Consider the following 25,744-nt stretch of genomic DNA (forward strand, 5'->3'; position numbering starts at 1 on the left):
TCTCTTCATTTTTTGAAACAGAATAAAATAAAATATGAGAGTATTGTTCTATATTTTTAAATTTTAAGTGAATCGTAGACGCGTTTAACATTTATTTCATTTTAATTGAGTTTAACACGGTCGAACCAAAATTTTTCCAACTCAAAGTGATTCAATTAAGACTGCAAACCAAATTCATTTTTATGTTTGATGAACGATCAAACCGCTCAATCTAATTCAATTCTTACAATATTGATTATATTGATAATTACAATTGCAAATGCATATTAAACAAAATAAGGCTAAAAAATATATAGCAAAATAATTATATAAATGGATTTTCAATGTCTATTTATATTTATTTACTCCTATCATTCACAATAAGGGGTGAGGTTAATAAATTTTAAATAAGTGTGACATAATATACGAGTCTCCTAGTTAATAGAAAGTCCAAGATAGATAGATGTATGTAGCGTTACTTGTGATTAAAGAGACTTTTTTCAATGTTGATGACAATGTTATAAAAACCTGTTCGTGTTAGCCGGTTCAATTGGTAAACTGGTGAACTAGTCCAAATGTCGGTAAAGTAAAATAATTATACTTGTCATGCAATCATATTGGTCAAAATCAGTCATACCATCCAGTTTTCAATTGAACCATACTGGTCATAACAACCAATTTTTATTTAAAATTAATTTTTTAATAAAAATAAAAAAGTTATTGATTTTTTATTGTTTTTTTAACGTTAATACTAATAAATATATATATATATATATATATATATATAATTTCACCCGTATGATTAGTGAACCAGTGACAGTTGAATCGAATCATTATACAAGTATATCAGTACCATAACCGATTTGATGACCGGAATGATTTAAATAGATGGACCTTAATTAAAGTATATGTTCGGTTTTACTGTTAAACCCTTTTCTCTCTATATGTCCCCATCGTTAGAATCAGGAAAATTGTGTATATAAACCCCACAAATGTTACCATTTCTTTCATACCATACTCTTCATCTTTCTTTCAAACTCGCCATCATAATTCAAGAAGAAGAAGAAGAAAAAAACACTTGCTTTATTATATAGTAGAGTGTGTTTTGTGAAAGTGAGTGAAGAAGAAGAAGAAAAAAGCATAATTGAGAGAGAAAATGAAGTATGTGTTGGTAACTGGTGGAGTAGTTAGTGGACTTGGCAAAGGAGTTACAGCTAGTAGTATTGGTTTGCTTCTCAAAGCATGTGGACTTAGAGTTACTGCTATTAAAATTGGTATTCATTTCTTTACTAGTTCGACTCGACCCGACTCATTAGACTCAAATATTTTCTTCCACTTTTCTTATGTCATAAACTAGAGACACCTTTTTTTTGTTGGTGTCAAATGTTTATATTTACAAGTTAAATTTTGGAGGGGAATGAAAGAAAACTGATGACTTTAGAGCCATGAAATACACTTTCGTAAAACTGAACTCGCAAACGTACCCTAAGACTTGTTAAGTTCTCGTTAAGAGGTTATTTATTAGTGAAATTTCTTTGTTGTTAATCCACTTTTGAAGGGTTTATTTATGACTAACTGGTTCCTTTTATGATTGTTTATCAGATCCTTACTTGAACACAGATGCTGGAACAATGTCCCCTTTTGAGCATGGAGAAGTGTTTGTGTTGGATGATGGTGGTGAGGTAATAATTCATTATGCATTTAGATTTTAAAAAAGTATTTTTTTCACAAAAATATGAGAGAAAATTAAGGTGAGAACTTTTTAGCAATTTTCTAAGACTTGCTTAGTAAATTGATAAAAAGAAGAGTCTTAAATTCGTTAGTCTAGTAGTGTAAGGCACAACTAGATCTCCAGATAGACGGTTCGATTCCTGAGTGTGACACTTGTTGGAATGGGCAGTCATACACATCGAAGAGATTAGTTCCTTACTAATAAAGTCACTTGGTTATTTTTTCAAAGGTGGACCTGGATCTTGGAAACTATGAGCGCTTTATGGATATCAAGTTGACTCGTGATAATAACATAACTACTGGCAAGATTTACCAGGCAAGTTCTTTACCCTTTATTATTTACCATACCATGTTGCTTTTTCCATAAACATACTTTTGGATAACCTTTAGTTGATGTGTTAAAATCATAGTCACATCTTTCCATTTTACGTATCGCATACAAGATTCGGCGTTTTGCATATCACATACGGGGTCTTACAAAAAAGTCTCGTGTTAATCGAGTATCGCATACCAGAACCAGGTACCATGAATCATGTAACTATGGTTAAAACAAGACAGAAACAATTTGTTCTTTATTTGATACGACAATAACCGAGCCTTAATCTACTAGGTAGTAGGCTATTCATTGTTTGATATACTTTGTAAATACAAATTGTGGCAATTAAATTAAAAAAAATAAAACATTTTGGTTTTACTAAAAGGTATGGAACCAAAACAAAGGAACAACAATCTTGTTCAGTTCATGTGTTTGTGCCAAATGCTATCAAAATTTCATATTTTCATAATTTCATGGCAGTTTGTAATTGATAAGGAGAGAAAAGGAGACTACTTGGGAAAAACTGTTCAGGTTAGTCCGGCTTAACTAATCGGATAATGTTTTTGTTATGAACTTACGATGATAAAGAAAAGAAAAAAAAACATTATGTTTGGTCTTTAATATTGTTATGCTAATGTTGTTTTCACCTTTAGGTTGTCCCTCACATCACAGATGCTATTCAAGAGTGGATAGAGAGAGTGGCCCACATACCAGTAGATGGAAAAACCGGTCCTGCTGATGTGTGTGTAATTGAATTAGGTGGAACTATAGGTACACATTTTGTAAACATTCTTCATTTTTCATGGTTAGATTAATAATTTATTTACTTATTTATTTCAAGTGTTTATTTATAAGAACATGTCTTGATGCAGGAGATATTGAGTCTATGCCATTTATTCAGGCATTAGGACAATTCTCATACAGAGTAGGTGAGAATGAATTTATTAATATGATGTATGAATCGGTGTTCGATCTTTTTTAGTTAAAATGTTTTGCGGGCATTTCTTCTTGGCTACTTTCGGACAACTTTGATTTTTATAATGCAAAAACTACTTGTACTTTTTACTATAAGGATAAAGCTATTTGAAAAGTTGTCGGGATTTGTTGTACATGTAACATCGTGCTAAGCTAAGTGATGCTGATTACAGGTGCTGGTAACTTTTGCTTAGTTCATGTTAGCCTTGTTCCGGTTTTAAACGTTGTTGGTGAACAGGTAATGTGTTACGATTTGATTTCCCTTGAGATCGATGTAGTAGAAAATTACTCACTTTCATCTTAACATGGAAAGTTATGTTTATTGTGTTCAGAAAACAAAACCAACTCAACATAGTGTTCGTGGGCTACGCGGCCAAGGTCTGACTCCTCATATCTTAGCGTGCCGCAGCACAACGGTTGCTCACTCTCTCTGTTTTGTCTCTCAAATCTTTTCTCACAATGCAAAAACACATTTTTGAATGAACAAAATGAACCAAATTGCATATTTGCATTCATACAGTTCGTTAACTGCAATTTTTTTATTAGTGGTTTTAACGATCGGTTGTTTTTCCAGGCGCTGGATGAGAATGCAAAGGGAAAACTCTCTCAATTTTGCCTGATTCAGGTATGAGGTTTTAAGGATTAGTATATTTTGGTGTACATGACTTTAAAATGGTTGTCTCAACATTGCAAGAGTTTTTTCGACTGAAGCTTCATGTTTCCAGGAAGAAAACATTGTTACTCTTTATGATGTTCCCAACATTTGGCACATTCCCATGCTTTTAAGAGTAAGCTTTCCTCTAAATGTGTTTAACTTTGAAGCATCTCACTCGTATGTACCATTCCTTATTAAATTATCTTATTATGATCTAGGACCAGAAGGCTCATGAAGCAATACTTAAAGTGCTGAACCTTTATGAGTTAGTCACGTCGACTCACTGAATATTTGTTCTATTTCCTGGATTTCATTTAATGCATTTCAGAGACTTTTTTTGTATCTTTGTTGGTTTTACTGGAAGGCTTAAGTGGCAGTTTATTGTATATACAGTGTAGCTCAAGAGCCTAGTTTAGAGGAATGGACTCGTAGAGCTGAAGCTTGCGATTTGCTTCACGAACCGGTGTGTTTCTACTCTGAAGCTACTTTTATTTTTTATCCATGATTATCGGCAATACTTATATTTTTAGTTCTTACAAATTGCAGGTTCATATAGCCTTGGTGGGGAAATATACAGGCCTTTCGGATGCGTATCTCTCTATTCTAAAGGTGGAGTAGCTGTAACTTCACGGCTATATTTGCTATCACCCTTACTTCATGAAGTGCATGTGCCTATGTTGTTTCATTACCCTTCATCTGTGTCATGTTCAGAATTTATCTATGCATGTCTGAACATTGTATAGCTTAAGCATAATTGCATAAGAATAAGCTTGTTACCTTTGATTTTGAGTTCAGGCCTTAGTGCATGCTTCTGTTGATTGCCGCAAGAAACTTTTTGTGGACTGGATCTCAGCTACCAACCTTGAAGATGCAACTGCAAAAGAGGTTACATCAACTTTGATTTATCGTAATTTCTTTTTGTTTTCCGTATTCCTCAACTTCATCTTTATGCTCTTTGTTTAATGTTGCAGAACCCTGATGCTTATAAGACTGCATGGAAGTTATTGAAGGTTTCATTTACAATCTCGATATAAACCATTTGTTATTTCAGCTATCAATTTCCCACTCGTTAGTTCCGAGAAATCTCTATGATTATTATCTAAGTGGTGTTTTCCTTCAGGGTGCAGATGGTGTTCTTGTTCCTGGAGGGTTTGGGGATAGAGGAGTGCAGGGAAAAATTCTTGCCGCTAAGTATGCCCGTGAAAACAGAATTCCCTACCTTGGCATATGTCTTGGAATGCAAATTGCTGTCATAGAGTTTGCACGATCTGTTCTCGGTGTACATGATGCTAATAGCACTGAATTTGATCCGAATGCCAAAAACCCTGTTATCATATTTATGCCCGAGGTGTCGATATCTGCCATTATATCCGCACTGAATTATCTCGTTTAATGCTAAGTATATCGGCAAAGAAGAATGTTTGTTTTTCCTATTTGTGATTTTTGTTTGAAATATTTTGTGTAGGGATCAAAAACCCATATGGGAGGCACCATGCGTCTTGGATCTAGGAGGACCTTTTTCCAGACGAAGGAATGCAAATCTGCAAAATTGTGAGTATTATTAGTCCATTCAAGTTTTTATTTTCTCTTCGAAGAAATATTTTCTGCGTTCTTATGAGAGTAATATCTGTGTTTCAGTATGACTGAACAATAAATGAGTTCATAAATTATTTGGCATGAAAATATATAGAAGTATACTTTTAATGGATGACCCTGCCTCTTAGGTATGGCTGCAAAGGATTCATTGAGGAGAGACATCGGCATAGATATGAGGTATCGCATCATCGTGCATGAAAGTGACCTTATCAGTTTTGTATAGGACAGAAAATGATCCTTCTCATATGCAGGTAAACCCTGATTTGGTGGCTTGCCTTGAAAATGCTGGCCTTTCTTTTACAGGGAAGGATGAAACGGGTAAACGCATGGAGGTATGAACATACTCACGGAAACATTTTCGATTTCTATAAGGATATGCTATTACTATATTTCTCAGTTACGTTTTTTTTCTTCTTCATGTTACAGATTGTTGAGCTACCTAATCATCCTTATTTTATCGGTGTTCAATTCCATCCTGAATTTAAATCAAGACCAGGAAAACCCTCTCCATTGTTCTTAGGTACTTCTCTTATACATGTTTGCATTTATCCATTCAAGTTGACTATAATATATCATATTTGCGCTATACCCGTGTAGTGTCGTGGATGCATTTTATAGTCTACACGATGCATGTATATACGCCGACTCTCTTAGAAATGTATATCATGAACTCACATGCCTGTGATCCCTGCAGTGTCCTATTTGATATGACACTTGCTTCATTCTAAATGACATACCTACAGCACAATTTTGATTGCATTATTTTCATACAGAGAGATCACTAGTAGTCACAAAAACAAAGATAGACATGAACAAAAAGTATGTCAGAACCGACCATCATTTAGTGTCAATTCGACTTGGAACTAATCTTCCGTGATTGCAAATATAATCTTTTCGAAGGAAATAACATAAACTTTCGAGTCCTGTTATTCGAACATCCTATTTGACATCGCTTACATTCATTTATATCTCTCGCTTACTTTTTATATTCTTTATATACACTTACTAAAACAAAACATCGAAAATATGATATTTCAAAAGTACATCATTGTATTTGATGTTGAAGAAGCATAAGGAAAGAGATCTAACTTCAAAGTAAAACCTTTTCTGTAAATGCATAACAAACAGTGTTCTTAACCATGCCTTAGATTTTGAAATATGACTTACGGATTGCTCGATAATAACGATGTTAAATGCAGGGTTCATTGCAGCAGCATGTGGAAAACTGGATAATCTCTTACAACACTCTTCAAATGTTGAAAGTAATGGTCTCTCAAAAGCAGTAGGCACCGGTGTCTCGGCCGTAAAAACCCACAATAAGAAAACTGCAATGAAGCCAGCTTATCGGCCGGAATATGTTTATGGCAGCTGCAATGGATATCATTACTAAATGTTGCTGGTTTTTGTTTATCTTAGAATTTTCAGGTTAGTTAGTTAGTTAAATATCTGTTGTTGTTTGCTTTAAGTTGTCTATGACAACATGTGTGTACAGTGAATTGAACCTTGGTAGGAATAGAGTTTTCTGAGAATAGTGAAGAGCTTGGTCCTGGTATTTTTAATAGGGCATGCTCATATAAGTTTATAATGGTGTTAGAGTGGAAAACTCTTGAAGGTTTCTTTGTCTTATGTTTCAGTGAAATGAAAAACTCTTTAAGGTTTCTTTGTCTTATGTTTCAGTGAAATGAAAAACTCTATTGTTTTGGAATGATCTAATGTTGTTTATAGAGAAATTCTGATATGCTTCTATTTTCTTTTTATATTGATTGTTCTTTCTTCAACATTTATTAATTAATTTTAGCTAATTTATTTTAGAGTAAATTACACTAACACCTTCCGAGTTTTAGTGAAATTATACAAATCATCTCTCCATTATTTGCACATACAAAAAATCTCATAGTTTTTATACATATCTTACAATGACTACCCGTCTATGAAAAATAAGTGTGATTTTTTAACAAAAAGGGTGATAACTGCAATTAAGTTATACAAAATATAGTATATTGTGGAAACAAGTATAAATAACATTCGAGTCAATACATTTTCATTATTTTTTGTTCATTAGAGTGTGGTATAAGAGTGATTTAAATATGTTCTTAGAATTATTTATGCATATTATATCGACTCGTATAATATTTGGATATGTCTTCATAATATATCATATTTTGTTTAATTTAATTACATTTATCATTCTTTTTGTTTAAAAAATCATACTTATCATGCAAGGGTAGTTAGTGTAATGTATGTATAAAAATCAGGGTTTTTTATAGGTGCAAAAAATGGAGGATAATCTGTATAATTTCACTAAAACTCAGGGAGTGTTATTGTAATTTACTCTTTATTTTATTATCAACACCTACACTTTAACTTTGCTAATTTCTCAAGAGGGTCCATGCATTGTTAAAGCATAACATGAAATCAGAAACATCTAGAGTATGTTGTTGTTTTCTCAAAGCAATCATGTAAGAATTTAGAAATGCATCAAGTTGAGAAATGAGTAGACAAGATCTAGAAGTGCATTTTTTAGTAGGAAGATCTTAAAAGTATGTATAGAATTGTCCAAATGTACCTATAAATACCCTCATGCTCTCTGAAGTACGGATTCGTCAAACACTCTCACGTATCAGTATCCGACGCGTATCCGACACGGATTCGCTCGGATTCGCGAAGAATATGTATTCGTAGAGTATCCAAAAATTAAAAAAATAAAATAAATATCAAGACACGTATCCGATTCGTTGGTAGTGGGCACCAAATAAGTTGTGAGTTTTCTCTTTATAAAACTCTTTTCTTCTTCCAACAAAGTGGTATCATGAGCTAGGTTTCAAGGCCAAAACATCTTTGAGGAATGAAGGGACAAATATACAGAAGAACATATACATATACATACATCTATTAGGAGGGATCAATTTCCACCCAAGTTAAGTTACACTTAATTTTAGGCATTCATTTTCTTAGATCCAACGAACCAAATGGGTGAAACTTAAGAAGTTATTTAAGATTTCTATTTTTCTCTCTCATCACTTATTGCATTCACTCATTTGGTCTATTGGATCTAAGAAAATAAATGGCTGAAGTTGAGTGTAACTAATGTAACTTAAATGTATATACGCCGACTCTCTTAGAAATGTATATCATGAACTCACATGCCTGTGATCCCTGCAGTGTCCTATTTGATATGACACTTGCTTCATTCTAAATGACATACCTACAGCACAATTTTGATTGCATTATTTTCATACAGAGAGATCACTAGTAGTCACAAAAACAAAGATAGACATGAACAAAAAGTATGTCAGAACCGACCATCATTTAGTGTCAATTCGACTTGGAACTAATCTTCCGTGATTGCAAATATAATCTTTTCGAAGGAAATAACATAAACTTTCGAGTCCTGTTATTCGAACATCCTATTTGACATCGCTTACATTCATTTATATCTCTCGCTTACTTTTTATATTCTTTATATACACTTACTAAAACAAAACATCGAAAATATGATATTTCAAAAGTACATCATTGTATTTGATGTTGAAGAAGCATAAGGAAAGAGATCTAACTTCAAAGTAAAACCTTTTCTGTAAATGCATAACAAACAGTGTTCTTAACCATGCCTTAGATTTTGAAATATGACTTACGGATTGCTCGATAATAACGATGTTAAATGCAGGGTTCATTGCAGCAGCATGTGGAAAACTGGATAATCTCTTACAACACTCTTCAAATGTTGAAAGTAATGGTCTCTCAAAAGCAGTAGGCACCGGTGTCTCGGCCGTAAAAACCCACAATAAGAAAACTGCAATGAAGCCAGCTTATCGGCCGGAATATGTTTATGGCAGCTGCAATGGATATCATTACTAAATGTTGCTGGTTTTTGTTTATCTTAGAATTTTCAGGTTAGTTAGTTAGTTAAATATCTGTTGTTGTTTGCTTTAAGTTGTCTATGACAACATGTGTGTACAGTGAATTGAACCTTGGTAGGAATAGAGTTTTCTGAGAATAGTGAAGAGCTTGGTCCTGGTATTTTTAATAGGGCATGCTCATATAAGTTTATAATGGTGTTAGAGTGGAAAACTCTTGAAGGTTTCTTTGTCTTATGTTTCAGTGAAATGAAAAACTCTTTAAGGTTTCTTTGTCTTATGTTTCAGTGAAATGAAAAACTCTTTAAGGTTTCTTTGTCTTATGTTTCAGTGAAATGAAAAACTCTTTAAGGTTTCTTTGTCTTATGTTTCAGTGAAATGAAAAACTCTTTAAGGTTTCTTTGTCTTATGTTTCAGTGAAATGAAAAACTCTTTAAGGTTTCTTTGTCTTATGTTTCAGTGAAATGAAAAACTCTATTGTTTTGGAATGATCTAATGTTGTTTATAGAGAAATTCTGATATGCTTCTATTTTCTTTTTATATTGATTGTTCTTTCTTCAACATTTATTAATTAATTTTAGCTAATTTATTTTAGAGTAAATTACACTAACACCTTCCGAGTTTTAGTGAAATTATACAAATCATCTCTCCATTATTTGCACATACAAAAAATCTCATAGTTTTTATACATATCTTACAATGACTACCCGTCTATGAAAAATAAGTGTGATTTTTTAACAAAAAGGGTGATAACTGCAATTAAGTTATACAAAATATAGTATATTGTGGAAACAAGTATAAATAACATTCGAGTCAATACATTTTCATTATTTTTTGTTCATTAGAGTGTGGTATAAGAGTGATTTAAATATGTTCTTAGAATTATTTATGCATATTATATCGACTCGTATAATATTTGGATATGTCTTCATAATATATCATATTTTGTTTAATTTAATTACATTTATCATTCTTTTTGTTTAAAAAATCATACTTATCATGCAAGGGTAGTTAGTGTAATGTATGTATAAAAATCAGGGTTTTTTATAGGTGCAAAAAATGGAGGATAATCTGTATAATTTCACTAAAACTCAGGGAGTGTTATTGTAATTTACTCTTTATTTTATTATCAACACCTACACTTTAACTTTGCTAATTTCTCAAGAGGGTCCATGCATTGTTAAAGCATAACATGAAATCAGAAACATCTAGAGTATGTTGTTGTTTTCTCAAAGCAATCATGTAAGAATTTAGAAATGCATCAAGTTGAGAAATGAGTAGACAAGATCTAGAAGTGCATTTTTTAGTAGGAAGATCTTAAAAGTATGTATAGAATTGTCCAAATGTACCTATAAATACCCTCATGCTCTCTGAAGTACGGATTCGTCAAACACTCTCACGTATCAGTATCCGACGCGTATCCGACACGGATTCGCTCGGATTCGCGAAGAATATGTATTCGTAGAGTATCCAAAAATTAAAAAAATAAAATAAATATCAAGACACGTATCCGATTCGTTGGTAGTGGGCACCAAATAAGTTGTGAGTTTTCTCTTTATAAAACTCTTTTCTTCTTCCAACAAAGTGGTATCATGAGCTAGGTTTCAAGGCCAAAACATCTTTGAGGAATGAAGGGACAAATATACAGAAGAACATATACATATACATACATCTATTAGGAGGGATCAATTTCCACCCAAGTTAAGTTACACTTAATTTTAGGCATTCATTTTCTTAGATCCAACGAACCAAATGGGTGAAACTTAAGAAGTTATTTAAGATTTCTATTTTTCTCTCTCATCACTTATTGCATTCACTCATTTGGTCTATTGGATCTAAGAAAATAAATGGCTGAAGTTGAGTGTAACTAATGTAACTTAACTCGGGTGTAAACAGATCCCTCCACCATATATATATATATATATATAATTGATGTTCTAACAATGAGCATTACTAGGAATCATCTTAAGAGTTATAGAAAAGAACTGGCTTTATGTAATGTACTTGATATTTAATGTTCTTCCCAATTTGTTTGGATTTGGTTCATTGTTCTCTATTGCATAATCACAAGTTGGCAAATGACTATAAACAAATGGAATATATAGACAAAGTTATTGTACTTGAAAATCTCTTGCTATTTCTTGAAGCATGTCTCTTCAAAAAATATCAATATCATCAATCTTGTTAACAAGCACTCCATCATCTTCCCACTTCACATCCTTGGCCAATGGATCTTTCCCTATCAGTTTAAGAGGAACATCTAAAGGAGGTGGACTCTGCATGCAAACAAATAACTCAATAGTGGTTACTACAACGATAATCAGCCGCTAACTATCGTTAGGTTCTAAAAATTGATAATGATCTCGGAGGTTGTATCGAATTTCACATAATCACACTTAGCGTCACTCTTCTTTCAAAAGTCACACTAACCTATCCCGAGGTTTTAATTCTCTTTATACTTGTTTCCTCTATAAGAGACGCGAATGCATTTGACCAGGAGTGGTGTCAGGTGCAATTAAGTCAGGTCTCAAGAGAGATAAGTGTAATTTTCACTCTTCTTTGTTTATTTTTAGTTGGTTAAAAGTTTAGGAGGAGGATTAATTCTCGCATTTCGATTCGATCTTAACAGTTGAGCCAACCCTCTAACGGCTTCTTCGGATTTATCTTTAAAGCAGTAAAGATGTTTCTAACTACTAACAGAAATTACAAGAATACTACCATGTTGCGGATTAAAGGCCAATTGATTCCGCGAAAAAACGGATGTTGTTTGATTTCATTGGAACCAGTAGTTGAACCTAGTCGATTGCCCGGGTCTCGTTGCAACAGTGCATTAATCAATTGTCTGGCTTGCAGGCTTGCCTGAAAATTTGCAGAACTGTATTATTCTATGCATGACCAAACAATAGGTGTGCATTGTAATAACTTTATACATGTAATTCATATATATGATGATGTAATGCAGTTTCTGATGCATCATAACACCCTAAGGATACTATTATTTTGTACATTGAAACACAATTCATTCTATCATTTTGGTAGAAAATCGCGAATTGGTTCTCTCGTACCAATTCGTGGTTGTTTTACGAACTGGTTCCCTTTAAGGAACGAACCGGATTTTTACCTACAGTTTAAGTAAAAAAAGAAAGAGGAATAATTGGTAATGTATAGTCACTTACATGAATGAGTTACTGCAAACAGAGAAGAATTTTATCCTTGAATATTTCTCATATGATGAAACAAAAGTTGATTCAATCCTACAAGAAGCAACACTAGAAACGACTATGTAGAGAGCTATAGAAACCCTATTGAATATTACTCCTAGCGTACCGGTATTTGACAGGGTAATGTACTGCATACTTGCATACTATGTACCCACACCCGTACCAAATAGAACCACGTATCAGATGACTATCGAAATTTGAAAGCACTGCCTATGTTTACATGCTTATACTTGCACATTATATAAATTATGAGGCAAATAAGTTCCTATAGACAATAGTTTTCCACTAGAAATATGAAGAAGTATTTCTGTTTACCGGGATGCTGCTTGGAAAGGTAAGATCCTTATGTAAGATGTTGGAAAATGTCTTCTGTCTATTCTTTCCTCTAAATGGTGTTCTACCATAGAGCATTTCATACAACAAGATACCTATATTCATAACATGAAAAACACAAGTTGTGGATATTAAAGTAAGACCATTATAAGTAATCTCTCATGATTGATTGTGAAAAGAGCTAGAATCAGTATTTTAAATTGCGGTTATGGTTACTGTGATTGATTGTGGTCATTGCATGCAGATTACGGTATGATTTTTTTTGTGATTAAAAAAATATTTTTTGGAATTTCATGTGGCCCAAATACAGTCTGATGCGGTTGTACTGTAGCTCGATACAGCCGTATCATTGTGATTCGGTGTGATGCGGTCACCACAACCACAATATTGCGACTGCATCACGTGATGTGATCCACAATTTGAATCACTGGTTTAGAATGTTAAGAAGGTTGACTATATGACATATCTCTTAAGAAATACAACAAAAGAAAAAATTAGAAAGAAAACTCAAAATTCCATATTCAAACATAAGTATGAGAGTGCTTACCAAATGTCCACCAATCTATGGCACTAGTGTGCCCAGCTCCACTTATAATTTCCTGATATCAAGTAATTTACAAATCTTGGAAGGTGATAATGATAATAACAAAAAATAACTAAATAACTTTATCATGCTAACTACACGAATAGACGTTAAGAAATCTTCCTTATAGGTTGTCAAACTAGATTGGAGGCCATGTGCGCTGCAACTTGATTATAAGTTAACCTCATGTTTTATTCCATAATATAAACTCGGTTGCCTAGAAAAATAAAACATTACGTTATCTTATAATAGTTGCGATGCACATTGCCTCGAATCTAGTTTTTTATGAGAGAACCAGGCTAAGGGGTGTATTATATTTCACCTCAGAACTAACTACTACAAGGTGCAATAGCTCATCCTCATTGTAACATAAGAGGCTTACTTCAAGCAGTGACAGATCTACGACCCGAGGGCAGGCGACAACATATGTGTCGGGTCAATGCGGTAGGTTCCGGGGGCAACATATGTGTTGGGCTTGTCACTTGTGGGATTGTGGGTCATTGGGTTTAAGGGTAAACATTTAAACATTTAAAACTAAAAGGTTATTTTTGTAGATTACTAAGGTATTATGAAGTATAGTTAAAATTCACCATACAGGAGCTATGTATTCTTCAGTTCCAACAAATGAGTTTGATTGTGAAACTGGCTCTGCAACAAATGTTGGTGGAGGTTGACTCCGCGATTTTCTTCGGTTACTAGGCAGAGGATGTTTCACAATCTGCAGGCATAAATTACATTATTAGCATCTGAAACCCAGAATATCAGTTCCTTTACTAATTCAAAGATGCAAGCCACATTATGTAAGATTGAAAAATAGAAACAGTTTTTCATATAGTGATAGTTAAGAAAAGTTACAATCTTTTTTCAATCAAAAGTGCTTCTGTCATTTCATGCAAAAGTGCTTCTATCAATTCTTCATTTACAACCATTTTTTCATATAGTGATAGTTAAGAAAAGTTACAATCAATTTTCAATGAAAAGTGCTTCTGTCATTTCATGCAAAAGTGCTTCTATCAATTCTTCATTTACAATCACTTTTTCATATAGTGATAGTTAAGAGAAGTTGTGTTACTAAAACCAGTTAGTTAGAACGACGATCGAAAACAAAAGTGCCTCGGTCATTTCATGCAAAAGATAGGTGATCCAACAAGAATATGAGACAAAAAGAAGAGCATATAGATAAACCAGAAACACCATGAGACATAGCTCAAGTGATAAACCATATAGGTAAAGAATTTCCTATAATTTATGTAAGTGGACTATGTTTCTACAAGAAAAAGAATGCATACCTGAGGTTTAGAAGATGTCATAAATGATAGATCAAAATCAGTTAGTACAACATGACCATCCTTCTGAAGTAAAATATTTTCCGGCTTCAAGTCTCGATAAATTATACCTAGACAGATCCAATACAGAATCAAATGCAACCATAATCTATTGCTATACTGCATAATAGAAGCATCTTTTAAGGAAATAAATGTTCTCCTAAAAATAAATGTTCTCCTTTTTACGGGTAACGACTTAGTTAAGACATCTAACTAAAATCCCGAAGGAACATATGCTGTGGCGATCAGTTCACTATCGAAATTCCCCACTAACTTCTGATAATGAGCCTTATCAACCAATTTCCAGTAGCTATACAATCTAGCTGGCCTTCCGAGATTCTTCATTCCGAATGCAGCTGCTAATTTTCCCTTAAGTAGTTGTTTCTTAACTAAGTAATCTCTATTTATAATTATATCATCAACATATACATGCACGATAGTGAATTTACATTCTTGTGAATGTCTAAAGAAGAGTGTGATCATCCTAACTTTGTCTGTAAACTGAAAGCAAATAAGAACAAGTTCCTGCAGTCTATTTCCAATTCACCCGATTTTAACGACAATCATGGAACAAAATGATCTTTGAAGATTAAATACTTTACTCCAAGGTAGCATACCACACAAAATGATCATTCCAAATGATTGCAACTGAAAACCAAGATACAGGAAGATAATCTATATGCACTAAACCCATCCAAGTATACATAATAAGGATAGATTAGCACCAAACTGCATAAGCAGGTAATATCGGTAAGAAATGCCTCATATTACATGAATTGATATACTGTTTTGTTTTGAATGGTGTAACTCTTGAATTGAGAGTTGTGAATGAAACAATAAGACTTTTGGGAAAGAGTCTGTATTTAGTGTTTGACGAAAGCACTGTATTCATTAGAAAAGGACTTGAAACATTGTCCCTATCTCTGCCCAGAAAGATTATCTCTATCTACCATCAATAAAGGAAGAGCATAGAAAGAAAGGGGAAAGAGATAGAAGAGTTTCTCTATTGACGAAGAATAACACACAACATAGAAAAGGAGGATCGTGTCGCCATGGATAGAGGTTATTAATCTATAACCATTATTGTTATGTGAAAGTTATAAATTCTTAAGATCCATTTACGCATGATTTACATGATAAAACTTCCAATATAAACTAATAAAATGAGGATATAATGAGCAGTGTACCTAAACAGTGGAGATACTCCAAACCAATGACAACCTCTGCTGCATAGAATCTATAGATGAGATCAAATATAAGAGTCTAAATTATAAATTTATAATTATAATACATGTAAAACTCTAATTTAATAAGGATTTAGTATGATATACTTTTAGTGTAAAGATTTTTTACAAGAATCATCTACATCATGAATACAGAAATAATCGAAAACCAAACATACCTTGCGGATTCTTCGTTGAAAATTTTCATGGGTTGCTTGTCAAGCAATGCAAACAACTCTCCCCCTTGACAGAAGTCAGTAATCAAACATACATGAGTAGAAGTCTGTCAAGACAGAAAGCATTACAATGGTTAGCAAAAAAACAACTCAACTGGCACCATCACAGACAAAAAAAATGGTATTGTCCTATGTCAGTCCGACATAAAAAGGGTGGCCAGGAGCACGGGACTCCACTTAACGGAGTCTGGGGATGGTAGATATACACAACCTTACTCGCAAGCAGAGAGGTTGTTTCTAGGATTTGAACCCGTAAACTCATGTTTGACATAGATGTATTATATTACGCTGAACATACAATGGGGACAGATGGATACATTGATACACAAACTCAAATGGAAAAGCTTCCATATTCACAACAAGAACAAACAATGTCTTTAGATTCCAGATTCTAACAGTAAGACTTCAGTCAATAACGGGTTAATTAAACTACTAATGCACATAATGCTCCAGGTATCCAAGAGTCCTAATATTCGGCCAAACAAGTGACTCCGATACTACTTATTAGGATCAGAGCAACTTGAAACCACTTGTTAGGATCAGAACTCTGATACTACTTGTAGGCATCACAAAGATTAAAAGATCGGGGGATCTTCAACAATGGACTACGCTAAAAACCATAACATATCTTGACCTAAAACCTTAAGGCATTTGGGTTCATAAGTCCATTCACTTATATGTTCCTCACTTTGTCCTTTCCTCCTCGGTATGAGACTTAGCTCACTCGCACCTAGATTCCGACAATTTCTTTATGCTCCTTCAGTCCTCACTCTCCAATAATTTTCTTCCCTTATTAGAAAGATAAATTCTACTATGGGCAGAAACAGTTAAAATAAAGAATACATTCACAGGATCCAGATAAAAAATGGCATTTAAAATAAAAATGATACCTCAAAGGATGTGTATAGTGCTGGAAGAAAAGGATGATCAAGTAATGATATGATCTCTCTCTCAATGCATGCACGGTGAACCTGTAATAGCATATAAATAAATTCCAATGAAATTTAGTCACAGAAAACAACTGTTATTCACTGGCACCATTTGAAGGAGTTCGGCCTCTCAGGTACTGGAGAGACAAATAATAACTTGCCTCTCAGGTATCGGAGAAGATTTATTTCGCATGCAAACATAAATTACAAAGTTTTATGTTGATTGTCAAATAAAAACTAGTAGCACATTTATACTAAGAATTCGGTTAAGTACTAGTTCAGTAGTAAGTAACAAAAAGATAGAGTGATAGCAATGACATAAATCATAACTTATTCTAACAGGGATTAGTATTCACTAATAAATATTTAGAATTTGGAATGATCTTACTTGGCACAAAGTAATGCTAAAAGAAAAAAACCATTGGAAGAAATGATTTCGATATCCAGACCTTATTTCGATTTAGCATTACAGATTTTTCCATTGCCTTCATTGCATATAGTTCACCAGTACCTTGGAGTTCCACCAGATGAACACTGTGCACAAAATAGAATGACACCTTCATTAAACATTTAAGGAAATGCAGAACATCTTTGTTGCGCCGAGACTCGTTAAAATAAGGTCTATGCATTGATAGTAAAATTTCTGCAGATTATCAAGCACCAACTGTCTTAAAAGCTTAGTGCTTAACCTGCTAGTTAAATGCACAAGATTCTTTTTTCCATAAGAAAAATCGTATTGAACAAAGCATAAGGGGTGTCCGCCCAATACAAGAGGAAATCAATAATCGATCCTTCTACCATCTAAGTCGATATACAAGATTGGTTCTATATCTTCAAGTCTTCAACATGCCCCTTATGTGAAAGTCCTTTGGGCATTGTTAGAAAACTTTTGTCATGGGAATGACCCAGTATTGTTAATCTCCTTGTCCTTATATATTAGTGGAAATAGTGATAGTGGTTTATGTATAATTTGAAATTATGAGTGTTAATGTTCTGTGGAAAATAGTGATAGGAAATAGTGGATAATTCTTATAAATGTAAAATGTATTTTCTCTTTTGTGTATATAAGTATCAAAGTGTTGATCAATCACTCAAGTAATTCACTAATTTTAATTGGTTTTATATCTCTAACAACTTCCATCTCACACTCCCTGAATTTTAGTGAAATTATGCAAATCATTCTTGTCTTTTCTACACTTACACAAACCCCTTAATATCTCCTTAGAATTATTGATGCATTTTGTAACGGAACAAAAATAGTGAAGATATATTGATTCATATACTATTCGACTTATCTCCACAATATACTATATTTTATTTAACTTAATTACACTCATCACTTTTTTTTGTTTAAAAAATCACACTTTTTTTTATTAAGGGTAGTTAGTGTAATGTATGAATATAAATAGAGGTAGTTTGTGTATGTACAAAAAGACAGAGGTGATTTATATAATTTCACTAAAACTCAGAAGCATCGAATTAAATTACTCTATATACAAAATATATTCAGGAAAGTAAAACAAATTACCTTCCAGTATCTCCACAACCCAATGGCCTTATGGGCACAAAATTATGCAAGCCAATCTTTTTGTCTCTTGCAGCAATCTAAAACAGTTAAATAAAAACAAACCAACATTGATCGATTTATAAACACATCGAACATATTCAAAAAAAGCGACCCATTACACGAGACTCTCACTTAATAGGTGAGATCGGAAGATGGTAGATATACATAGCCTTACATTTTTCTCCCTCTCTTTCATATAAACCATGGCTAAAAAAGACTCAATTTTTTTAATGAAGATAATTGTATAGAATAAATCTAAGTGTATTTCTACATAAACTCCATCAATGAACCAAGTCACCTGAAACAAGTTTTGCAAGGAAATACATATTATTATACATAGAGTTAATTACACTAACACCTCTTGAGTTTTAGTGAAATTACACAAACCACCTCTCACTTTTCTGCACTTACACACGCCTCCCCTAGTTTTTATACTTTCATTACACTGACCACCCCACATGATAAATAAGTGTAATATTTTAAACAAAAAATGTGATAAATGCAAATAAGTTAAACAAACTATATTGTGGAGGAAAAATCCAAATAATATACAAATCAATGTATATTTATTATTTTTTGTTATAAAACGCATCAACAATTCTAAAGAGATATTGTTTAAATTGCTCTTATAACGAACCAAAATTAATAAAGAGGTATCGACTCATATATTATTTGCACTTGTCTTCACAATATACCCTGTTTTGTTTAACTTAATTGCATTTATCATATTTTTTGTTTAAAAAATTACACTTATTTCTCATGCAGGAGTGATCACTGTAATGAAAGTATAAAAATTAGAGAATTCTGTGTAGGTGTAGAAAAAATGAGGGATGGTTTGTATAATTTTGCTAAAATTCAGGGGTGTCGGTGTAATTTACTCTTGTACATATTTTAAATGTTGGAGAATACATAAATTGGTACCTTTTGTATTGCTACCCAAGAAGGATTGTCCCTTTTGTGAGGCAGTGGAAATACAGGTTTGGAATGAATTGCCCACAAATCTTCTGGTCTCTACAATAACACAAAGAAATTGTTGGAAAATTCAGAATCAATTTCCTTCGTCTGTGTGATAATGGGCACTTGAGGAAGTAACAGTTGGATAAACGAAATACAGAATAGTAAAATAATAACACTAAGAATTTTAACAATGAAAAACCACGAGAACTACTCCAGAAAATATGTCTACTATATAAAGTAAAATTACAATATTTGACTCTCTCACTAAGAGGATAACACTCAATCTCACCCGAAAGGATGAAATACAAACTCTCTCCAATATCTCACTAGGAATACTAATCTCACACTATCATGGATATAAACTCTCTCCAATATCTCACTAGTATTTGATCATATCTCTCTTAAGTTGATAACTTGACATGGGGAGATTTTGAAGTAGTAGCTAGTGAGGTTCATGAAAATTGAGTTAGATTACTTAGATCCTAAGAAATAGTTCAATGCAACAACAATAACTAAGCCTTAATCCCACTAGGTGAGGTCGGCTAAATCGAACAACGTTAAAATGCTCTATCATAAATCATGTTCATTGATTCAATAAACATATTTATGGCACACGGAAAGCCAACAAAAGGAATACCTTACCAAGTTGGCATCAGGAAGTTCTCTAACAGCTTCATCAACATTTACTGCAGTGGCTTTAACCTGATAAGAGGTACAAATGAATATATTCATGTAAATACATACAGAAACTGAGCATTGTGAAGAACTAAAATATATACATTTTTTTTTTAATTTTGAGAATTTAATCTAATAAGCTATTCCGAAATATGCTAAAAAGAAGAAACGTCAAACTAATTTTTTGTTTCAAAATATACATATTTCGGAATAGCTTATTAGTGTAAGGTCTCACTAGATCTCTTGGATGACAAAAAAGTCAAGAGCTCGATTCTTGAGAGTGACACTTGTTGGGAGGGACAGTCACGCATCATGAAAGAGCTTATAGTAATGTCAAACTATTTTCATAAATTTATTTTCAAATTAAGTTGTTCTTATAATCTCCTCCAAATTCCAGCCAAAGAAGATTAGCAAAAACATTATGCAACACTAACCAACTTAGAACTTTGTAGCTCGGCTCTTTCGGATAGACGGTTTTGTAACGGTTCTACATGATCACTTCCGTCTAATTGAACGCCAATGAAGTATTGAAGTTCACCCTAAACACAAATCATTATAAATAACATAAGAAACTAAAACAATATTTAAGACGATGAATTAATGAATAAATATCGACTCTTATGACCGAAATCGAAGGAGGAGGAGCATCACAATAACCTTTTGGTCACGCATAGGTTGCAAGTGAAATAAATTCCAGAACTTCTTTCCTACACATCAGAAGAGTCCAACATGTCAATAACAACAAAACAAATGAATGTTGGATAAGAAAAACATAACTCAACATTGTCATGATCATGTAACTTTCATTTCGGCTTAAATGTGTTTTTAGTCCATGCAAATGTACTTAATTTCGATTTTAGTATCCCGATTTTTTTCCTTAGTTTTCAGTCCCTACTTTAGTTGATCATTTTGGTTTTAGTCTTTGTCGATGATGTGTTAACACCACAACTGGTCACGTTGTCATTAGTATGAAACATGTCGCATGTTGGTGTTAGTCACATCATCACTAAAACCGAAACCAAAAATTTGGAATTTATAAGAACAAAAACCAAAACTCAACATATTTTGAAACATATTTAAGCCTCCATTTTATTGCAAGCTTTCGTGCAGTAATTTAAATTGCGAACCACATCATGTAATATGAATGCATTTTTCCGGTTTTAGTGACCGGCATAATCGCATCACACCACAATTAGTTGTGACAAGGGATCACAATGATGCAACCATAATGCAATCGCATCGGAACACATTTGGGCCGCATCGGAACACATTTGGGCCGCATCGAACTGCATCGAATTCAAAAATATTTTTTCAATTACAAAATAATTCACAACGCAATCAGCATCCTAGCGGCCGCAATGATCAAAGTTCAACTTATTTAAGCCTCCATTTTATTGCAAGCTTTCATGCATTGATTTAAATTGCGAACCGTGTCACGTAATGCGAAATGCAATATTGTGATTGTAGTGTCCGACACAACCGCATCACACCACAATTAGTTGTGACACCGAATCACAATGATGTGGCTGCAACGCAACCGCATCGGACCATATTTTGACTGCATCAAGCCGCATCGGACCATATTTGGGTTGCATCAGGCAGCATCGAATTCAAAAATATTTTTTCAATTACAAAATAATTCACAACGCAATCAGCATCGCAGCGGCCGCAATGACCACAATCACAGTAACCGCAACCATGACCACAATCACGACCGCAATTTAAAACACTGCTTACATATTCTATAATTTAAACCAATTTACCAGTCTTAGTATAGTTGATCAACTGAACAGTGATCTCTCTCTGCTCTCTGATAGCATCTCTAATCTTATCCACAGTTGACATATCAGTTTCTGGTCCTTGAAGAAACCTACACAATACATTGAAGTAAACATGAACTTGTGAATATCAGAAACATGAACTTGTGAATGTTAAACTTTATGTATATGTATATGTAGTTAAACAAATCATACCGACAGTTTCGTCCTAAAATTTCTTCTCGCGTATACTCCGTAAGTTCAAGAAAGCTATCAGATGCAAATATCTGCACATGAACTAACGTTAGTCTCTTCAAAGATATTATCAGCACACTCCAAAATTTCACATTCTATACACACATAATCTATGTCTATTTGTGTATGTTTATGTGTAGTGTATGATATGAATACCATATTGGAATATCTAACCACTTAGGAACAAATGTCCAAAAGTTTAAGGTATTAATATATAGTATATAGTCTATAGTATATAGTATATAGTATAGGGTAGATAATCAAGCTTGTTTAAGAAAAATAGGCACATAATGCTCTCAATAAAATCGGAAAAAACATTCATCTTACAATTGGGTTATCCGGAAGTCTAGGATCAGAAATCACAAAATTCTTCTCTATGCGCTCTAACGTGGTTGCTAAATCGATTCCTTGCCTTATATCCCTTTCTCTTTGAGAACGCTCCCAACTGTCGGACCGCTCTATTTCCTTAGTCATCAAAACCTCTGGCTCGACGATTGGCTTCTCCTCCTCTCCGCGAACAGAACTCAGAGATTTCCCTTTGAAACTGCAATAAAATGGGAAACAATATCAGGCACTGGCACATAATCTGAATCCTGCAAAAGTGTTTGTAATCCATAGCTAAACATTCACCAAACTCGATAAGGGAAATACTCGACAAATCAAATCTAGGCAATGCGCAAAAGCCTTCTAAATATTTTGATTCACTTCGGATATTTAAGACAATATCTGAAGTTTATTACCTCAATGAAGGAGTTCGGCCTGATATTCTTGATGACTTGCTCTTCCTATCCTGAGTCGAATTCACACGCGATATATCGCCTTGGATGTTAAGTGGAGAAGGTTGTCTACCAGGTAAACTTGTATGCCCGGTTTCAACAGATTTCGGCGAAACAAGATCAAAATCAGGCTTCTCTTGCTCTTCATTCTTGGTAGCAGTATCATCAGTCCTAGCCCGGATAATGGATTTTGGATCCTTAACAGTTTGGACTACCTCGGTCATGGAACACAGAGCTGTCTCCTTTTGACGAGCTGACAAACGAAATTAAATGATTAAATGTTAAGCCAGAATCACACACTGCTAGAAATGGCTTGATATATTACCGTCGTAACGAATTAATGACTTCGGCAATCCATTTGGTCGTAACGCATTTTCATTCAGACCTTCTGTGTACTTGCTCACTTCAACCTGCATTCTGTACTAATAGCTGTATTAAGCACATTTCATCTATTAGCCTATTACAAATACCAATATTTCTATCTTCTATTAAGTTAAGCATCTTGCGTCAATGTTCAAACCTTTCGTTCCGTGCCGAAAGATAATTTAGTGATCAACAGATGTGTTAGGCAAGAAAAATCAGGTTCGAAGGTACTTACCCAATGAATTTGATTGTATTGCCATTGTCATCTTTGATGGGGGTGATAGTGAGAAGATTCCAGAATGGAGTTCCATTTTTCTTGTAGTTTAAAAGCCTGCCACAATAAGTTTTCCCATTTCTAGTCGCATCCCGAATTTTCGCCACTTCATTGTTGTCTGTATCAGGTCCCTGAAGAAATCGGCTGCAACCAGAAAGCGCGTTTGCTTCGATTAAAAATCACATTTTCTAGACTAAAACAGCATATATATTTCTATCTATCTATAAAATCAGGGCACATGCTCACCAGTTCCTTCCGATAATCTCCTTTGGAGAATAACCGGTCATGCTAAAAAAACCGGTGCTGGCATACATGATTGGACAATCTGGCTTTGTTGCATCCGAGACAACAAATGTCTGTTGTAGCGTCTCCAATGCTTCCTTCAAGTCTTGTGAGACCCTCGGGATCACCCCAAATGATGACTCGGATCCATAACTCGATTCCCCGGATGTCCTAGTTGATTCAACGAATCTATCGGATAATTTTTTGATCCTGTCACCATCAAAAGAGGTCTTAAAACTATCCAAGTTCGCGACAAGACCCCACTCGGCAGTTCTCTCAGCTATGCTTGCTTCAGTTAAAACTTGTTTATGATCAGAAGATGACTTCCCATTCTGATTAGTCCTCAAGTTTTTGTCTTTCGTTATATTTTTATCCCCGGAAATAAACTTCATTTTAGAGTTGCTATCATCGAATTCGGACTCCGTAGCGAATGCCATCCACTTGCTGACAGATTCCCCCCTGCTGCCTGCAGAATTAGAGGAAGCATTTATCGAACGTCCATCGAGTCTTACAGCTTCTGTAACATTTTGCTCTCTTCTACTACTCGGCTGTCCAACATCTTGACTCGTTGATGGTTCAAATACACGAAATGAACCTGACCGATCGCTGCTGGCATCAGGATCAGAATTAGCAGGTATGTTCAGATTCTCCATTTGAGTTTTCTACTGCCAACAGATAACACCTGCCGAAAAAACAAAGCAAAAACAAAAGACATGTTCATGAAAGAACAAAAAACAAGCTCAATCTTCATAGTACATGTTACAAGTTTACAACAATCATGGCAAAACACACATAAACTTGTCAGTTATAACAAATCCAAATGATGAATGATGATATTTTTATCATAAGTTCTGATTAAAATACAAAAAACATCAATAATATGTGAATGCATGCATACAATCAATACAGTAAATCACGAGTTTGGATCCTCTCCAGTACTGCAAAGACAAGTATATAGAAGGATGTGACACTTTTATCCTTCGGATATAATGATATGACACTATTATCCTCTGGATGTAATGATATAGCACTTTTACCATTCGATGCAAGTGCAAAAATCCGATACTGGAGAGGATTCTTTTCCGTAAATCATGAATATTCATCATCAACTAGGAGGGGGAATAGAATTGCATACCATGTAATGATTCATAAAAAGAGCAACCACACTACCCAAAATTCATGAAATCCTGCAGAAAGTGAAAGACTCATATTTTCACAATATCAAAAGAGAAAGCAATAAAATAGTGTTTCTTGAAGTGAAAGTAAACTCTATAACTCAGATTATCTTATAAGAGATAATTGAAATTGTGAAGTATCATAGTTTATGTGTTATTTCTGTGGTCTTATAAAGAATGTGGCAAAGCTTGAAAACTAACAAGAGTCTTGTGTTCAAGAGATAATGTTCCAAGGTTCACACAAATACAATAAAATATAATAAACTTCATTTTGTTTGTTTCCCACATATATCCTCGTACTAGAGTCAATCCTATTCGAGCCGGGAACATCCACAGTTATGTGAGGCTAACTCTCCAGTGGGCATTTTTTCCATCCACAAAACTCGAACCCGAAACCTTATTTATGGAGAATCAAACATATACCACTTAAATAACCGACTTCGTTAGTATAATAAACTTAGATTGATTATGATGTATTTCACTGCAGAAAAAGTGTTAAGTAATATATGATATATGAACTATGAATCAGGGTTCTTAGGTTATATACTTTTACATATATATTCTATGAGTACCTACTATATACATAACAATTTTTAATAATTATCTAAATAGTCTTTTATGGAGTGTGCAAAAATAAGTTATTTTGGTCTTAGAACTTATGGCTTTTTCCTATTTTCTCCCTTATCATGTTTTGATATTGGAAA

At 33.8% G+C, this 25,744-nt stretch overlaps 2 protein-coding genes across 5 annotated transcripts; one reads left to right on the forward strand and one right to left on the reverse strand.

Annotated features, from left to right (window-relative positions):
- Positions 1,026-6,911, forward strand: LOC109350238 (CTP synthase-like). 2 transcript variants are annotated; one of them, XM_019591420.1, is made up of 22 exons: positions 1,054-1,072; positions 1,129-1,253; positions 1,582-1,661; positions 1,940-2,026; positions 2,507-2,557; positions 2,680-2,797; positions 2,899-2,955; positions 3,175-3,239; positions 3,334-3,417; positions 3,576-3,626; positions 3,727-3,789; positions 3,875-3,921; positions 4,050-4,119; positions 4,203-4,265; positions 4,452-4,541; positions 4,628-4,666; positions 4,777-5,004; positions 5,122-5,207; positions 5,381-5,429; positions 5,504-5,584; positions 5,679-5,772; positions 6,452-6,911. In XM_019591420.1, the coding sequence occupies exons 2-22, from the start codon at positions 1,136-1,138 to the stop codon at positions 6,640-6,642; spliced, it is 1,812 nt and encodes a 603-aa protein (XP_019446965.1). In that variant the 5' UTR covers positions 1,054-1,072; positions 1,129-1,135; the 3' UTR covers positions 6,643-6,911. The 2 variants fall into 2 exon arrangements, with proteins under 2 accessions (XP_019446966.1, XP_019446965.1); XM_019591421.1 differs by lacking the exons at positions 5,504-5,584; positions 5,679-5,772; positions 6,452-6,911 and having other exon boundaries at positions 1,026-1,253; positions 5,295-5,411.
- Positions 11,078-25,195, reverse strand: LOC109350239 (phototropin-2-like). Of its 3 annotated transcripts, XM_019591424.1 has the most exons (24): positions 25,001-25,195; positions 24,269-24,527; positions 23,830-24,220; positions 23,545-23,727; positions 23,272-23,363; positions 22,911-23,199; positions 22,498-22,714; positions 22,132-22,202; positions 21,922-22,028; positions 20,816-20,865; positions 20,593-20,697; positions 20,126-20,185; positions 19,448-19,537; positions 18,488-18,564; positions 17,409-17,493; positions 16,921-17,001; positions 15,974-16,077; positions 15,759-15,808; positions 14,536-14,642; positions 13,842-13,964; positions 13,211-13,262; positions 12,646-12,758; positions 11,828-11,968; positions 11,078-11,385 (listed from the first exon to the last, which is right to left on the reverse strand). In XM_019591424.1, exons 1-24 carry the CDS (start codon positions 25,013-25,015, stop codon positions 11,266-11,268), a joined length of 2,982 nt encoding a protein of 993 aa, XP_019446969.1. In that variant the 5' UTR covers positions 25,016-25,195; the 3' UTR covers positions 11,078-11,265. The 3 variants fall into 3 exon arrangements, with proteins under 3 accessions (XP_019446969.1, XP_019446967.1, XP_019446968.1); XM_019591422.1 differs by having other exon boundaries at positions 23,830-24,527; XM_019591423.1 differs by having other exon boundaries at positions 23,830-24,547.

Source organism: Lupinus angustifolius, chromosome LG06, assembly GCF_001865875.1.
Source record: "Lupinus angustifolius cultivar Tanjil chromosome LG06, LupAngTanjil_v1.0, whole genome shotgun sequence".
Classification (NCBI taxonomy): domain Eukaryota; kingdom Viridiplantae; phylum Streptophyta; class Magnoliopsida; order Fabales; family Fabaceae; genus Lupinus; species Lupinus angustifolius.

Coding starts and splice junctions, on each gene's coding strand:
- LOC109350238 (XM_019591420.1), top strand. CDS start 1,136: ATGAAGTATGTGTTGGTAACTGGTGGAGTAGTTAGTGGACTTGGCAAA. Junction 4,266..4,451: donor CGTATCTCTCTATTCTAAAG/GTGGAGTAGCTG, acceptor TTTTGAGTTCAG/GCCTTAGTGCATGCTTCTGT. Junction 4,542..4,627: donor AAGATGCAACTGCAAAAGAG/GTTACATCAACT, acceptor TTAATGTTGCAG/AACCCTGATGCTTATAAGAC.
- LOC109350239 (XM_019591422.1), bottom strand. Junction 17,494..18,487: donor GGTTGTGGAGATACTGGAAG/GTAATTTGTTTT, acceptor TTTTGTGCACAG/TGTTCATCTGGTGGAACTCC. Junction 16,078..16,920: donor CACTATACACATCCTTTGAG/GTATCATTTTTA, acceptor CTGTCTTGACAG/ACTTCTACTCATGTATGTTT.